At 45.6% G+C, this 17,267-nt stretch overlaps 1 protein-coding gene across 1 annotated transcript in view; it reads right to left on the minus strand.

Annotated features, from left to right (window-relative positions):
* The window catches only part of ankrd12 (ankyrin repeat domain 12), a 28,680-nt gene that overhangs the window by 1,953 nt on the left and 9,460 nt on the right, over window positions 1–17,267 (minus strand). Inside the window, exons 2-11 of the mRNA XM_079173167.1 lie at window positions 11,379–11,492; window positions 9,559–9,709; window positions 7,820–7,960; window positions 6,903–7,106; window positions 6,540–6,682; window positions 5,963–6,110; window positions 1,294–5,792; window positions 849–947; window positions 600–743; window positions 390–485 (exon numbers count right to left, since the gene is read on the minus strand). Of these exons, the coding sequence (XP_079029293.1) occupies window positions 390–485; window positions 600–743; window positions 849–947; window positions 1,294–5,792; window positions 5,963–6,110; window positions 6,540–6,682; window positions 6,903–7,106; window positions 7,820–7,960; window positions 9,559–9,709; window positions 11,379–11,438 (5,685 nt within the window). The 5' untranslated portion in view covers window positions 11,439–11,492. The remainder of the gene's footprint in view (window positions 1–389; window positions 486–599; window positions 744–848; window positions 948–1,293; window positions 5,793–5,962; window positions 6,111–6,539; window positions 6,683–6,902; window positions 7,107–7,819; window positions 7,961–9,558; window positions 9,710–11,378; window positions 11,493–17,267) is intronic.

The raw sequence follows: 17,267 nt of genomic DNA on the forward strand, positions 1-17,267 counted from the left end.
CACCTTGAATAAGAACAGAAGTGCAAGGCCAGAAGTTAAACGTATCTGTGCAAGTAAATGCAGGACCAGCGACCGGCTTTTCTTTTTTTTGTATGATGGGAACAGGATGATGTGTATTTATACTGTATTACATTATTTCTTGGATCCTCTTTTAGATTAAATCTAGCCATGAGGATGCAGCCTCAGGAGAAATGAAACCAGGTGTTTTTGAGGGCTAAAAAGCAAAAATAAAGTGCAACTTTGATGTTTATCAGTTAATACCAAAAATGTTTCGAGATGTTTCTCTTATTTTTTCCCCGGCAAAGATCACTCCTTACTCTGTGGTGAGTCTTAGGAACTGTTAAATGGAGGTGGGCAGTGAAGACAGACAACAATCACAGCGATCTCACCTTCAGTTTGTCAAACTTGTCATCAACATCTTGTAACCAGGACATGAACTGCCTGGCGTTGAATCGGTCTCTGACTGACGTTTTGCCTTCGTCATTCTGTGAAGCAAACACACAACAACTTATCAAACATGCAGTATTTCTGCTTATTATCATCAACATCAAGTACAGACTGAAAACAAAACACGGGGCCGGTGATCTGATGCCACTCACCTGGACGTCTTGAGGCATGTTGTACACTTCCGCATCCAATAAAACTGTACAGGCACTGAAAGGCAGCGTCTGATTGGCTAGTGTTCTTGCTGCCCGGTAATGGACGCGCAAGACTTCCTGTTCATTTGAAACAATCAGTTTTTCCTGAAGAGAGAAAAATAAGTCAAATAAATACAGTAAATCCAATTTTACATGTGGTATTAAAAACGTACAGCATGTAACTCGAGCTCCGTGAGTTAAACTACGTACCCTTTCAATGCTGTGTTGTAGTCGTAGCTTCATGCGGAACACCTCTTGTTGTTTGAACATCTCTTTCAGCTGCTCAGGTAATGATGGAGGCGGAGTTATCTGTTCAAACACAGAGGGAAATAATACATATATAGAATCCTTTAAGTTCTGGTCCGTTTTATGTTCAGTCCAGGTTTTTACAATCAAACGAAGACATCATTTGTGTTTATTTATCTTCTCTGGGGTCACAAAGAGCTTATGATGAGGTAGGAACAATCTAAATAGACGCATCTTGTGCGGTAACATTACGAAGGGGAAACGTACGGACCACGTCTTACTTTTGACTGGTTCTAAAATACACAGAGTAGAACGGGAGAAGAACACTCTATAATAAAAAGAGCTGTTAGTTGTGGCCCAATCTGACCATGTTTGGCCAAAATGTGAAAAGAAATGAGGAGGAACTCACTGTTGGGATGCAGATCTTGCTGAGCGGGTTTCCATCTAAGAGGTAGGATCCGTTGAATGTCACATATTCATCATAATACTGCGGTGGCTGTGGGATGACGCTGCACAAGACTTTGCGCTTCTCCTCGATCTTCCTCCGGATGTGCAGGAACTCGTAGTACGGGTTGGCCCTCTCGGTCTGGTAGGGCTGAATCTCCTCCAGCTTTACGGAGTCCACGATGGCAGCAAGAGACTGCTGGCCTCGCTCCTTGTCCTGCTGAGTCGCGGGGTACGGCTGGGAGCCCGACGCTCGAGGCATCTTCCTCTTGCGCGGGTGGGGAACGTGGACGTCCGTATCCTCGTCTGCAGAGCGAACCTTGACCCGAGCCCCGGAAGAATCCGAGTCCCGGTCTCCAGATTGTGGAGAGCAGCTCCCTGAGGCGCTGCAGGTGCTGCTGCTGCTGCTGCTGCTACTGCTACTGCCGCTGCTACCACTGCCGCTGCTGCTGCTGCTGTTGCTGTCGGTCTGAATTGCCGATTGGACGGTGCTCTGACTTTGCTCTTCTCCAGCTAAAGACGACTCTGGTTGCTCGTCGGCAGGCGTCACCTCCATCGGCTCCGAGCTGGCGTCCGCTGTATATTCAGAAGAGCCCTCTGTGGCCGCGCTGTAATCAACCGATGGACACTCCGTTATAACAGAAACGGCAGAGCTGCTGTCGATCTCTGAGCTCTGTGGGACGTCGGTCATCTCTTCGGCCTTGTGTTCAGGGCTCGCACTATCGCATGACATCGGAGGTGTACCGTCCCTTTTCTCCATCTCCGCATCAAGACATGGAGCAGCAGCAGCAGCGTCACCGGGAAGTCTCGAGTTCTTGCAGTCCGGGTCATTTACATCCGTATCCTCTTGGAAACATTTAGACTCTGCGATCATTTGGCTGAAGCCGGGCAAAGTCTCCCCCACTGTGGAGCTGGGAATGTGCGAACTGGTGGAGGGCACAGGACTTCCCCTGCCCTCGGTTCTGAAGCTCTCCGTTTCCATACTCTCTTCGTCTGCTCCATCAGCACTCTCGAAAGGTTCCTCTTTAAGGTCGGAAACATGTGTGGTACCCGATTCTGTTTGCTGCACGCTATCCACATCACAGACGGTGAGCGGTTCCCTCTGCTGGAGGGTTTTTGCGTTCGTGAGCTCCGACGGCTCTGCAGACAGACAAGCTGTAGGCGTCGATGGTCGATCTGACTCCGTGTTACTACACTCTGCCTGTGAATCCTCTGTCGGACACTGGATGTCCTTCTCGACAAGCGGGTCAGAGGAGGGAAGAGTTTTCTGTTCTGTTGACTCCGTTTGAGAGATGCTGCACTCTGGAAGTGTGAGGCTTTTACTCGGAGGATCTTTGTTTAACATTTGTGCTGTTAAAAGTACAGGAGGGCTGCCTTCTCTCTCTATGGCTGGATCAGAAACTGAATTCATACATTGTTGTTGACTGTTGAGGCTCTCTTCTGCGTCTGCTGAGGCCTCTCTTGTTCCCAGCTCTTCGGCAGGCTGGCTGGGTTTCGGCTGGTTTTCAACGGCTTTACCGTCAGCCGATGAGTTGGCATCCTCGTCCAGAATAGCCCTGAGGTACGGAGATTCATGTCGGCTGGGCAGCGGCGTCCGATTACTCTGCGGCACATCTGGAAGACTGTTGCAATCTTTATCGTGGACCGACGGCGATCTGGTGGCTTGAATGACGAGGGAAGACTGGAGAAACGCAGGCTGAGAGTCTGAGGTTTCCAGGTTCATGTCGGAGTCGTATTCGACGTGTCTGGGTGTTAATGTCGTCGCCTGGCACGAATCCTCCGAGCTGGCGACAGAAACCAAGGACACCGACCTGGACATGAAGCCGCCGCGCTCACTCTCTGGTCGGGGTGATCTGGTCAGACAGTTTTCCACGGCCGACATGACCTTTGCGCTGATAGAAGGCAGGCTCTTCCCATCGAGCGACATCGTTCTGGGGCTGGCACCGTCCTTCAGGGATTTATCCCGGCTGAGGACATCAGAGGCCTCAGAGCTTTTTGAGCGCATGAGCTCCTTACTCAGGCACGGCTCGGTCTTTGTTCGGTCTTTAGGCTTGGACTTCCCTGGATCTGCCAGAGGCCGCTGTTTCAGCCTTTCCCGCTCTTTTTGTTTGATTTTCTCCAGGTGTTTGCGATGCCACTGCTCGATCTCCTGGTCCTTCAGGCTGAGCATGCGCTCAAAGCTGGTCTGCATCAAGTCATCGTTCACAAGCCTTTTCTCTTTGGGCTTGGCGTCTCGTGTTGCTGGCGAGGCTTTTGATTTGGCCTTGTCTGCGTCCGTCTCGTTGGCTTTGGGCTTGCTGACTTTGGCCTGCTGGGAGCGGTCTTTGTGCCGCTCCTTGTCCTTGTGTTTATCCGAGTCTCTGTCCCGGTCTCTACGGTCGCGGTCCTTCTCTGGTATTCTCCCAACTTCCTCCTTGGATTTTGCAGATAAGGACTTGCCGCTCTCGGACAGATAGCTCTTCTTCTCTTCTAAAAGTAACTTCAGATTGGAGCTTGAGGAAAGAGTCCCATCTTTTATTTTGTCTCTCTTTTTCCGGTCACAGTCCTTTTCCTTTGAACGATCAGATTTACCGTGATCTGTGGTCTTCTCGAGAGGTTTTCCTTTCCTATCGGAGTTGACGCGTTCCTTTTCTCTGTGATCCCCGACGCTGTATTCTCTGTCCTGCCTCTCCCTATCAGACCGCTTGTCGAACTTATCTTTATTTTTCCTGCTGTCCTCATGCTTTTTGGTTGTGGATAAAGATTTCAGTTTCTCGTTCTCTTTGTAGTTTTTATCTCCAGGCGAGTGGGAAGAAATGGTTCCCGTTCTTTCTTTTTCCTTCCAACGATCCACTGAGTTCTGTACTTCAGCTCTGTCAGCGTGCTCCGTTTTAACCTTTTTTTCCTTGTCGGGATGCCTTTTCTCCATTTTCTCTGAATCCTTCTCTTTTCCTGGGAGCCTCTTGTCAGTTTTATCGCGTGAGCCTTTTTCGGAGAGCTCCAGCTGTTCTTGATCAGCTGTGATCCCACTTATGGGTTTCTCTTCCGTCTCCTCTTTCATGCTGTTGCTCTGCAGCGAGTCGTCAGGAATCCGCCCTGAGCCGAGGCCGTCCACTCTTTCGTCACGCTCACTCAGCTTTGAATCTTTTACCTTCTCCTCCTTACCAGCAGCCTCCTTCCGCTCTTTTTTCACCGCCTTGTCTTTTTCTCGCTCCTCTCTCGGCCTCTTCTCCTTGCCGCTCGGGTGTTTCTCCTTCGTGTTTCTCTCATCTTTGACAGGAGATGAATCAGTGGTCTTCTGAAGTGAACTATTGTCTTCACCTTCTTTCTTCACTGGCAGATGTTCATCCGTGTCATCGCTTTTGAAAAAATTCTCTTTCCAGAACTCTCTGTCAAACTCCAAATTCCTGTGGCCTTCTTTCCTGGCCTCCTTCTGCCGGTGGTGGCTGCGTTCTGCCTCGTATTCCCTCCTGTGTTTGTCTTTCTCCTTATGTTTGAGCTTATGCTTCTTCACCACTTTGCCCTCTAAGTCGGTCTTCCGTAAGGCACCTTCAGAGCTGTCTACGCTGTTTCCTACGCTACCGTCTTTGTCGGGACTCAAATGGCCGTCGTCCCCGTCTCCGCTGGAGTCTTTCTGCTGATGCTTGCTCTTTTCCTTGTGCTTACACCCCTTGGTGCTGGAGCCTTCAGTGCAGTAGTCTGCCTCTGCGTAGTGGTTGTATTTGACAGCGTCCACCGGACACGAGCCGTCACTGATAGAAATGCACATCTTAGTATTTTCCTGTTTGAGTGGCGTTTGTTTGTCCGTCAGGCTGTGGTTCAGTTTTGGAGATTTTATGGACGACAAATGGAAGAGGTGGACGGATGAGTCATCTTTAGGACTGAAAGACATCTTGAACGAGTCTTCCTCCCGTCCCTTTTCCGTGCTCTCGGACACGGTTGCGAGAGAGAGGACCAACGTTTTGCTGTTCTCTTTCCCATCCTCTTGGTTTTCCTTGTTCTTATTCTGGCTTTTGCTCTTCTTCTTGACTTTGCCTTTGTCTTTTTGCTCCGCATTCTCCTTTTTAGACCTCGTGTCTGCCTTGAGGCTCTCTGAGCTCTGAGAGCAGGTGGGGGAACTCCTTTTCTCTGGAAGGCTCTCCATTTCGTCGCTGGAGGTATCCGAGCTGCAGTGGACACGAGCAGTCTTCTGCTTTTTGGACTTTGAGGTGGAATCCCCCTTTCCAGCCTGCTTCCCTGCCACATGATTCCTATCTTTTTCCTCCTTCTCACGCTGCCTGAGTTCCCTCCGGAGAATGTGTCTGTCGTTCAGGGCTTTACTGAGATCCTCCTCCTCTTCCTCGTCCTTGAACTCGTACTCGTCCAGCCCCGGAGCGGACGATGACGCTTTCGTGGCCGGTTTGCCGTCAGAGTCCTTTTCAGTATCGGAGTCTTCCAAGTTGTCATCTACACTGGATGGATTGATAGACAGCGGGTCTTCAGACTCTGCAGAGTTGAGAAGATCAACTTTAAAATGATACAAATGAAAGTCAATAAAGCACTCAAAGCAGTTATTGAAGTTTACATGGTATATCAAACACAATAACTAATGACAAGTTCAATTTAAGTGACTTTAAATGGAAGGTCAGCTAAACTCTAGAGCATTCTCTGCCTACCTGAAGAGGTGTCATCTGGGTCCGATAGTGGCACCTCTCCCTTTAATAGCAGCTCCAGCTCCTGAGAGTCCGACACGTCTACGGGCCGCTCCCCGCGCTTGTTGGCCTGGAAGGCGTCACCGCCGTGGCGTAGCAGCAGTTTCACAATCTGTACAAAACACAACAACAATGGAGATTGAGACGGTTGTAGACAGAACATACGAAACAGAGACGGTTGGAAGAAAAAAAAAGAACGAAAAACAACAAATGTTAAAGACTTAAAAATTGTGAAAACAGTGCGATCCTCATTGTTTCTAAACACTATTTAAGATCAATGATTGGCAAAGTTTTGTAATGTTATGCACTTTATAAGTCAGTTAGAAGACCAACAACTATAGCAGGAAAACACACTGGCTGTGTAGCTCAAGATATTTATTATTAAACGGTCTACATAACTGTCAAAATATATCTACATTGGGACATATTTTTCTATGTCCAGTCTGTAAGAATTTCAGACCTGAGAAAAGACCGTCATCAGCATTTTTAAATGTATAATTTCAGCTTCAGTTCTACGTTACGGAGGCAGTGAAGCTCTTACATCTTTATGGCCGCTGCTAGAGGCATCGTGGAGCGGCGTGTCGTCATCCAGGCCCTGCGTGTTCACTTCTGCACCGGCTGCTATTAAGACCTTGGCCACGTCGTAGTAACCGAGATTACAGGCTTCGTGAAGAGGAGTCCAACCTGGAGAGGACAGGGAAAAAAAGCAACAATCGATCAAAATGAAGAATTAAACGACACAGAATGTATTAAGATGCACACTGATTCGTTTTTATTATCCCATTAGAGATGTCACCTTTGAATAAGCAGCTGTTAATTCAGCCGCTGTCAGCTTCATGCCATTAATAGCTACCATACAGACACGATGAAAGCGGTTGAACCATCACCTCACGGGGCATCGTACCTGCAAAGTCTTTGACGTTGACGTCAGCTCCCAGGCTAATGAGCTCTTTAACTTGCTTGGCGTCTCCCCTGATGGCGGCCATGTGAAGGGGAGTCTCCCCTCTCTCGTTCCTCTTGTTGACCTTATCCTTCTGTCGAGACGAAGCGCTGCTGGGGACTTTCTTCTGCACAGGGGTCGTTTGTGAGGGGTGACTGGGAGTAGAGTCTGCACACCAACAGAGAGAGAAACATACTTAATTGATGCGTGGAGGAAAAGCCTGGCACAGGTTGAAATAGCTGCCTGAATTCAGCTAGGCTAGCTCTATCCAAAAGATAACGAAACAAATAGTTCCTCTCAGTGGAAAACTGAACTTTAATTTGTGACCATTTAAACAAACAACATTTACAAACTTTTTCAATTAGTGAGCGTTAGAGGTGCTAGTAGGTGGATTTTGTTACCTTCTGCTTTCTGGTCTTTATGCTAAGCTAAGTGGCTGCTGGCTCTAGATTCATATTGAACAGACAAACACGAGCGTGGCATCAATCTTCTCATCTAACTCATAGCGTGAGCATATTTCCCAAAAATGTCAAACTGGTCCTTTAATGAGCAACGCATTTGATGAACGACAATTACACTAGAATCCTGTGCTTACTTGTGTCTTTGTGTGTATTTTCTGCAGGTTGTACTCTTCTTACAACTACTCAGATCCTATTATTTGCAGAAAAATGATTTCAACTTCTCTGGTTACATATTTGATGGAAATAGCACGACATCACTGGTTACATCAAACATGACACATTGCCCTATTCCCAACCAAGCAACCGTGAAATATTAGAAAGCATGTTTGTGAAAATGCTCAGAGGCATGACTCATCCAACAGTAAATACATGGAGGCATCTTGAAGATGGTGGTTGAGGCGAGAGGGCGGGCGCACTAACCTGGACTGTTGGCAGTCATCTGCATCAGGAGAGCCATCTGTTTGCGCTCCGACAGAGGATACCCAAACAAAAGGTTGGGAGCCTGGGACTTCTTGCCCCCAGACTCCTTTTTCACCTTCTTCTTGTCTGGTCCATCTTTATCTGCAACACAACCAACAAAAGATGTTAGGGAACCTTCCAAAAAACAGAAAAACGTCCAGCAGCAATTTCATCGTCGCAGTGACACCGGTTTTCCTTGTATCTGTTGAGAATGCAGAGAAACAGATGACAAGCATGGAGGTTTGAAAACGAAGACGGCATTCTCTTAAGCCAGCCAAGTGCCCCCCCGCCACCCCCGTCTACGTCGGCCGTTACTAAACACAGACATGCATGAGCTGTAACGAGGGGCAAATGCAGGGCGAAAACACACACACGTGCATGTGTGTGTGTGTGTGTGTTTACGGCAGCATAGTGGCGCAAAGTGGGTGACTTGTGGAGGACACGAGGGCTGAGGATCGGGCTGCAGCGTTTACCTGCGTATATCCTGCAGGGAGGCACTAATCTCTCTCCCCAGGTCTCACTCGACTGGCCTGGGTCTGAGTCATCTACAGTGCAAAGCAGAGAGGATGGTGAGGGGAGAGAGGAGGGAGGGAGGAGCAAGGGGGAGGTGGAAGGGTGGGAAAGCACTGCATTAACGCTCACTCTCTCTCTCTCTCTCTCACACCCTCCTCCTCCTCCTCCTCTCACATGTTCTCAAATACAGACAAGCACAAAGACTCCACGCACAGATTATGAGTCATGGCAACACAGGAGAGAAGATCCGACGTGGTCAGTGGATTCATTACTCCCCCTTTTCCTGCTCAACACAGGACCGAAGAGGAACATTCTGCTGGACGCCCTCCACGCTAGTTTAGCTTTAAAACCTCTGCAACATAAACTAAACCTCGGTGATTTCAAAATTGAGGGTTCTTGTCTGGTAGGATGACGCAGGACCACACAATGAAATGCTCTACAGAGGAGATGAAGGCAAATTCAGAGGACCTTAAACTGTCTGTATAACACATTACCGGACCTCATTTGTAATTAAGGCCGAATGATACACTAACCTACTTTTAGTTCTCTGACGTAAACATAGTTAAACTTCTAAATGACAGAAGCACAGCAGTGTATTTACACAAGTAAGAGAGGTAAGTGAATAGTGCATTTTTCTGGGGACTATTTTCAGTGGTGGGTTCATTTACATTTGGTGCCCTTGGAATTTACAGCACCAGGATGGTGTACGTGGGCTTGAGTCGACATACACCACCCAGTGCAACAGCATGGCTCATTGATGCGTTTGTTTTGCACAAGAATGGAGGATCATTGCACAGAGGAATAAAGATATACAAGGCTTTTTACTACACAGACCGGGCCTAGGTCGGTAGAGAGAGAATGTAGTTTTATGCTGAAGGGTTGGGAAGCATCATTTATAACCATTATTCTCCATATGTATGTGTCCCATTAGCTTTTTTTCTCAAGTCTTATAATACAACTTGTTGTTTTTTATATCTTATTATTCAAGACAACGGGCCACAACTTCATCAACACAGTCTTTAGATTTTGATCCTGATGCGGAACAAGTAGAAACCCATTGACCTACAGACGGTCTCTAAAGAAAATGTTCACCAACAGGCCATCGGGGGGCAGTGTGAGGACATGGCAGCCAGCCAGCAGCGTGGCTGTTGAGAGGAGGAGCAGGGAGGAGCAGCGACAGCTCTTACCGGTGTCTGAGTCTCGCTCCTCGGTCCGGAGCGGACTGTTAGTGAAGGAGAGCTTGCGCTTCATGGAAGACTTGGTTTTCCCTTCCTTCCCCAGCAATTCACTCCGGTCCAGCTTCGGAGTTTTGGTGAAAGGGGACAACTTGTCTTTGCTCTGCGAGGAGGAAAAAGAATATTAAAAAAAATCAGGCCATTTCAAAACACAGCAAAAGGTGTGGCCACATTTATGACTCGAGTCTGTGTGTGAACAAAACAGTTGTGACAGTAGATAAACTAAGGCAGGTCCCATTTAAAAAGCTTTGTTAACTAGCGTAACAACAAAAGGGTTGAGCTCATTGTGCAGGTCGCCTTTCAGCTGGACTAACGCTTCCTAAAACATGACACTAATATAACAAAGTGTAGATGATCATATTACAGGCTCGGTGTTGCGTTTCTGCAAGATACTGTTTAGGTCCTGCAGGCAGCAGGTTTGCCTGCATGACCCAGTAAAAAATCTTATTCCCAAGGCAGGATCTCTGCCAAGTGAAGAGTAACAGACCAGGAGTGACGAGGTTGTTTACACAGAATAAAAATACTAAAGAGAAAGAAGTCTATTCTAATGGTACTAAGCTTGTTGAAGTGTGCCAGTCAAACTCCCATAGTAGTGTTGAATAATAGTAATAATAGACTTATTACATTAATGTAATTCCTTCCTTCCTTAAGTTTGAAAAAAAAAAAAAAACCTATGAGAAAGACAAGCTGCCCTTTACACTCACATTTTAATATTTCATGCTGGAACAAACATTCCACTCATGCATTAGATGTTATAATACAGAAAAGAAAGCTAGTGACATCTTGAGGATGACTCTGCAAGTCTAACAAGTTAAATAAATGAGTCTAGAGGTCTAATTTGATTTACACTGAACACGATCTTGTTAATTCACAGAAGCACATGCAATGCTAAACACAAGTTCTGCCACACTGAGGTTATACATTTATTTTGATGATGAATGAAGCTAAAAACACAATTCACCAGACAGAAAAATTAAAATTGGATCCCTCTCAAATGCTTTTATGGATATAACTCTGGTTTTCACTGCATTAATAAAAAAATTGTTTTGCATGTGTATAGAGAGAGAGGCTATCTGGATTCTTCAGAAAATACTGAAAGTACAGTAGGGTTAGAGGAAAAGTAGGAACATACTCCAGTTGCTGATAGCGCCCACTGCATCAGGCCTAAATATTACACCAATAATATATCTGTATTATCACAATGTCTTACAATTCTAGTTACCGGGTTCTTGCACTCTGATTTGCAGACAAAGCTTTTTCAGTTCCAGCACTTTGGTGCAGTAAAATACATTTCTGGCAGGAGGAAAAATGTCTGCAGTGTGGTGCTTCTTTGATCTCAGTGAAGCAATGTGCCAGCTGTGCAAAGCTGAAGTGTCTGGCAGTGTTGAAAGTAGAGGAGGGTTAAGATGAGAAGCACTTCTGCCTTAAAAATTAAAGCAGCCATAAATGGTCTCTGTCATTTATGAAGTAAGAGAGAAATAAGTCGTTTTTGGTACAGCACGTTGTGAGATAGGATATTGTGCACTGCGCACCTGCGCGACTATATCAGACTATATACAGAGAATGACGTAGCGAGTGGGTTAAGATGCCATGATACATGTGATAAATGACAATTAAAAGCTTCTAAATTAACCATGTTTTGTCAACTACCGTTTTCAAAGTCAAGAACTTTGAACCTCCAAGGAAGACAAAGTGAAAACGCAAAGAAGAATGTGGATCACTCCTCGCTCAAGCGTTGCTTTTACTGCCTTTCTGTGTCTGTGCTCACATACCTTCTTCCCCGCCTGTTTATCCACCATGGCTCCATCTCTGTCGCTCCCAGGTTTGGCCATGGTGCGGCACCTGACTAGCTGCGACAGCTACAGCACAGGAGGATCATCATGCACCTGGAGACAGAAAACAGCAGCAGTGAGAAGGATTGGTCGGATGTCTGGGCGGACGACCGGCCCCGAGTGTTTCTTTAGACTTGGTGTGAACAGGCTGTGGCAAGAACAGGAGGCGTGTTTAAATACGGTTACGATTAGATTTTCCTCAGAGACGTCAAGAGCCAAGAAGAGAAGAATCACTTAAACCCAGAGAGGAGAGGAGTAGCACTGCTACAAAGTGTAACTCCGCTGTGTTTCAGGATGTGCGTTGAGTGGAACAGTAATCAGGGATTTCTATTGAAATTTCCATTCCACTTTTAAAGACAAACCCTAAAAACAACAGGCAGGAAACAACTAGAGAAGAGAGCATGAACTGTGGGTGCCGGCTGTAACTGGAGAAAGTTTAACACTAAGTTGAACATGAGCACGAAGCCGACAATGGCACATGTCAGTTATCTCGTCACATGATGATCCATGTTTTGAGTCACAAGATCCCCTTCCGCGTGTACTTTCAGTGAACTTTCCATCTTTTTCTCTCTCTCTCTCTCTCTCTCTTTCTCACTTACAGCATCCCTTCTGATGTTACAGAAACAACATATGTACCGTTATCAAAGGACAGTCTGAGGCTGAAATCATGATGGGGGAAACCTATGCGCACAGGGAAAGCACCTGTGGTGGAAGCCGCCCTCGTCGAGTCAATTCATAACGCCTGGTCACACAATGCCCCCAAAGTGAACCTCGGCCAATCCTCAACCAGATCTGCGCCACCAGGACGAGGGCCTCACATGCAAAGCCTCATCCCAAAGGAGCCCTTTGTGATGGAAAAGGATAAATAATTGGCTACAAGCCAGTAAATGGCTACGTTGTTTGTTTTACTACTTTATAGTCATGTAATACATATAAAAGAAAAAGAAAGCTTGGCATTAATAATCATTCCCTTACAGTGATCATGGACACATGAGAGTCACTGTTAAGTTGTGTGAATGAATGAATGGGACAGCTTTGTTGCTCAATATGCATCCTGTCACAACTTTACTACAATCTATAAAAGCACAGGCATGATTGTTTTGGTTCTCTTTTTTTTAAAGTATTGCAGTATTGTTGGACAAACAATTTAATTTCAATAAGTAGAAAGAAAATTGCAATCGGTGCATCTCTAGTTATGTTGTGGGACTACGATAAATATCCAATGAATCATCAAGCCTTTAATATTAAAAATACTACCACTATTAACATGGTTAAATCTTTAGACAGCGGGGCACATGTCACTCTTAAACCATCACGAATAAGAAGACTACACTGCTGATGCGAGGTAACAGCAGAGTGTCGACGGGTATCGTTTCCCCGACACACCGCTGTAATGCTCAGCTGAGGCCAGCGAGAGGTCCGTCATTAGTCAGCAGTTAGCCGGTATGCAGCAGCATCGTCATTCAGGCAGCTGAATGGGAGAATGGAGCGGCCCACAGTGAACACGTTGGTGTAAAGAGGAGAGTGTGAGGGGGGTATTAAAGCGGTCTGGACAGCCCAGGACCAGAAAACAAAATGCTGACAGGACTCCAGTCTGACCCAGAGACGAGGAGGGTGTGACTATAATTACAGAGGTATTTGGGCCCTCGCCAGTGTGGCGTTCTCATTCACTGCCATTTCACGAGCAGCTTAGGGCTGAGTAAACCACTGCAGGCTCTGCCATTAACCTTGGGCTGTTTCAAGTTTAGCTCCAACACCGCCTTGATGACTACTAGGCTCACAGAGACTAAAGCTGAGATTAGTTATAAGGGTGTTATTAATTAACCGTTTAACCGACAATACGAATTTAGACAGATTTTTTTTAACCCTCTTCTTTTAAACCCAAGGTTAGGCAAGACACAGGAACTTGGCTCTCGGGGAGTTGTAGCAATTATTCACCAAGAAATAGCCTTAACTGTACACACACACACACACACACACACGTCACTGCAACGTTCACAGCTATTACGTTACTGCTAACTTCATACTTCCAGTCACATCCACGGGTGGCCGCCGAGCTTGCAATACTCTGGCAGAAACCCTGACTGAGTATGCCAGGCAGACGCACAGCTGACAACTTTGCAGCTAAACTTGGAGCCTTACTGGTAAAGTGGCTGCATGTGTCCATGACTAGGCGTGCAACATCGTGGCTGTTAACTCTCACAGACAAATGAGCCGGGGACTTAGTGGCCCGTCTTGCTGATGTACTGCAGCTGGTGGTAAATTAGGGATGGAACCTAATAATAGTGACGCTGTATGCGGCTATGGTAGCGACCTGTCAATCACAAGGAAGCCACGCCCCACCTTTAGCTGCAATAAACATAAAAAGGATGCCGAAATAACAAAAAAATAACGCATTCATTTTCATTTACATCACTGGTTTGACGTTGGATCCCGTACAGTTAAAAACAGTGATAGCAACATTTACTGAACCCAGTGAATACAAATGAAGCAGACCATCAAAATGCAAAGTCACGACTGTAAAAGAGTGAGAGATGGAAAACAGATCAGACACACAAGCGATGGCTCGCTGCCTCAGCCGAGGAGCAGAGACGCCGACGAGACAAAACGAAATATAGTAGGGCGGCGATTAATTATTATTTTTTACTATCGATACGTCTGCCATAAATGTTCTTAACTGAAAAACATGTTATCTGTAAAATGTCTGTTATAGTTTTACAAAGCTTACGGTCAAAAGAAAATTCCAGCAAAAGTACCCCAAATTCCTTTGTTCCAGTTTCTGAGTATTTTCTTCTTTTTATGATGAGATAGTTCATTTAGTATCTTTGGGGGGTTTTCTGTTTGCTTGAACAAAAAAACACCTAAAAAGATGTCACATTGATGTTGACTGGCCTCACAGTGATGGGTCATTTTTTTGTTGTTAACATTTTCTGATGTTTAAAAGACCAGACAATTAACAGCATAGTTCAGCAAATGATTATCAGATTCAAATAGGTAATAGAGATAATAATTTGTTTGCTGCCCTTATTATCAGATTATATACTTTCCTTGGTCTAGATCACTGAAAACAATTATTAGGCTCTGTTTGCCAAATTATTGTAAGAGTTTAGTGGATGACCGAAACATGGTGGCCGTCAGTTTACTTTTCAAATTATGAGAGTGAAAAATACAACATCGTTTCTAAATTATCCTCTTCAAGCCTGGACATGACGAGCACTTCTAAAAGAAATACGGGTCTGAATTTTTCAAACTCTAAATATCCAGCTCCTCCTCACTGAACTAAGTCAGTGAGATCCCAAGTTAAGCGTGCTGGCTGCACTGCTGGTTCCTCTTGAGAAGCAGATGTCTCAGGATTTATTTATAACCTGGTGTTCCTGCTCTTTAACTCCACTGGTTCCTGACTAACAACAATAACAACCATTTCCCTGTAGTGCTGGAGCATGTTGGCCCTGACAGCAGAGCGTCTGCTTCGGTGCGTGAGGGTAGCGGTTTGAGGGTTTAAGGAGTTGGGGTGATGGTGAAGAGTGTGGTGGTGTAGCTGGGATAGATGAAGAGCACACACACACACACACACACACACACACACACACACAGTAGAGTAACCTGATCCACAGACTGCATGATGGGACAGGGAGGGAAGATGGCTAAGAATAGCACGAAGCCTGACACACAGAGCGCCGAGTATGCCACCACGACCAGCAGCAGTAACATTACTCCACTACAGCTTCCAGAGTACTGCCTGCTGTGAGCTCTCATACACACACACCATGTGGAAAATACATGTGATTTCTCCTGGTCTCCCATGTTGCTACACACACACACACACACACACACACACACACACACACACACACACAAAGGAACCTACTAGAAAACGAGCTCTGAATGCATCACTGTGTACAAAATGTTATAGACCAGTAGAAATAAAACCAAGTGGATTATAAACAAGAATATTTCAAATCTAAATTCAAGATAAGAGTCAGATTTTCCTACAATAGGAGGCAGGCAAACCCTGCAACACGCTCAAGGAGAAACACTACGCTTGCTGCGACAGTAAACAGCCGGTCACGTGGTGGTGGTCCTGTGTGCCGTCAGGCTAAATGATGGGGGAGGTCTCTCTCAGCTGCGCATCCACTCCCAGCCCTCGTCTCCTCCGCCTCCTCCGACTACCTAATGAGTAGCAGGACAAAGCCAGGCGCAAAGGCCCTACTACTGAGGCTACAGGAGCGGCAACAATACCCAGCCATCTTCAACATGGTCACACACACACTAACAGCGTACATGTCTCTTTTACTGACCAATTAATGTGCCTGCGATGTATAAATACCTCGCACTGTGTACACCAAATCTGTTGTGCGCCCTAGAAATGTCCAGTCCAATTATTTGTCCCATTGACATCCCAACATAAGAAGATAATCCTATTCTTCAACATAAAAAACGTAAAATTATGGAAAATGATAAATTATCCATTCGATCTATTTATCATATGAAAAACACCAAATGTATGCTAGCCGAGGTTACTCTTAATGTCTTTATAAATTGAGCATTAGGTTTGTGGCTGTTAGAATAACTAAGCAATTTTAAAACATTAAATCAAAAGACCTGGTAACTTGTGGTTTTTTTTACTTAAGTATTTAATATTGAATCGAGCAAAGAAATGTATTTCACAAATTACTGGATTAATTGCTGATAATAAGAGTTCCAGCTAAAATCCAGCAGCAACCCAGTTGTCTTTGTTGCTTGAAAACCTGGAAATTGCTTTTGAAAATATATGATTAAACAAACATAAGCCTCATCTGTTGATTGTATTTACAGTCATGCAATCCTGCATAACATTACATGCACAGAATAAGTGCTGCTCTCCTTCCGTCACTGGGTCATCGGGACCGATTTCGACATGGACAAACAAAGAGCAAGTGACACTGGATGCCTCAAGGCGTTGGTTCACCTCTCACTGCACTGACCCCAGACAGACGAAACTCACGCCTCCTCCAACCAGAGCGTCTGGCCTTCGTTCCGGTGGTTGTTCGGTTGCATAAATGAGCCGGCTATGTTCCTGGGAAGAGATGGAGAGCTCTGGTTCAACCTCCCCCACGTGGGAACGGCATGGGTTTGCATTGCCAATAGTGGCGAGTAAATGAATGAACGGATACAAGACAACTGCTGCCGAGATGTCACAGAAGGTATCGGTTTCATCAAGGCACTTACAGATGGAATTTGGTAGTCAAAATTAAACCACCTGCTAAAACTGTCTAAATGGTCACTTGATGAGGACCTGTTGACACATACGTGGAACAACTTGTTAATTTTATGCCCAATCTACAATACTTCAAGCATGCTCTTCCATTAAACTAAAGGACAAACCATGTTAGTTTGGCCAAAACACTTTCAGGACACCAAATTGTCTGGCTTAATTCATGATAATCCAAGCATTAAGCTGTTGTAAGACTCAGACATAATACACCGTGTGTCCTAAATGTGTATTCTTATGTAAGATTGAGAGCTGAACTGTTTCACAGCCTTAGCCATCACTTAAAAGCTTCCATAAAAAACAGGAATAGCCCCTAAATTTACAAGGGAGAGGCTCGGGGCATTGCTCGCACACAAATCAAAATAGCCTAATGTTTGTACTCGAGAGGCGTAAATGGGGTTAACTGTACTGGCAGAAGTGAAAGGCTCAGCCCACTGAAACGCGCCCATTAAAATTGGTCGGAGAGTCCGAGAGCCTTAAGAAGCCTGCCACCACAGCTCTGAATGTGGGTTAATGATCAGATATCCCAGCAGTGGACAAGAACAATGAAGCCTTTACTGCTGATTATGGGTTAAAAA

This window comes from Pholis gunnellus (genome assembly GCF_910591455.1).
Source record: "Pholis gunnellus genome assembly, chromosome: 14".
Taxonomy (NCBI): Eukaryota; Metazoa; Chordata; class Actinopteri; order Perciformes; family Pholidae; genus Pholis; species Pholis gunnellus.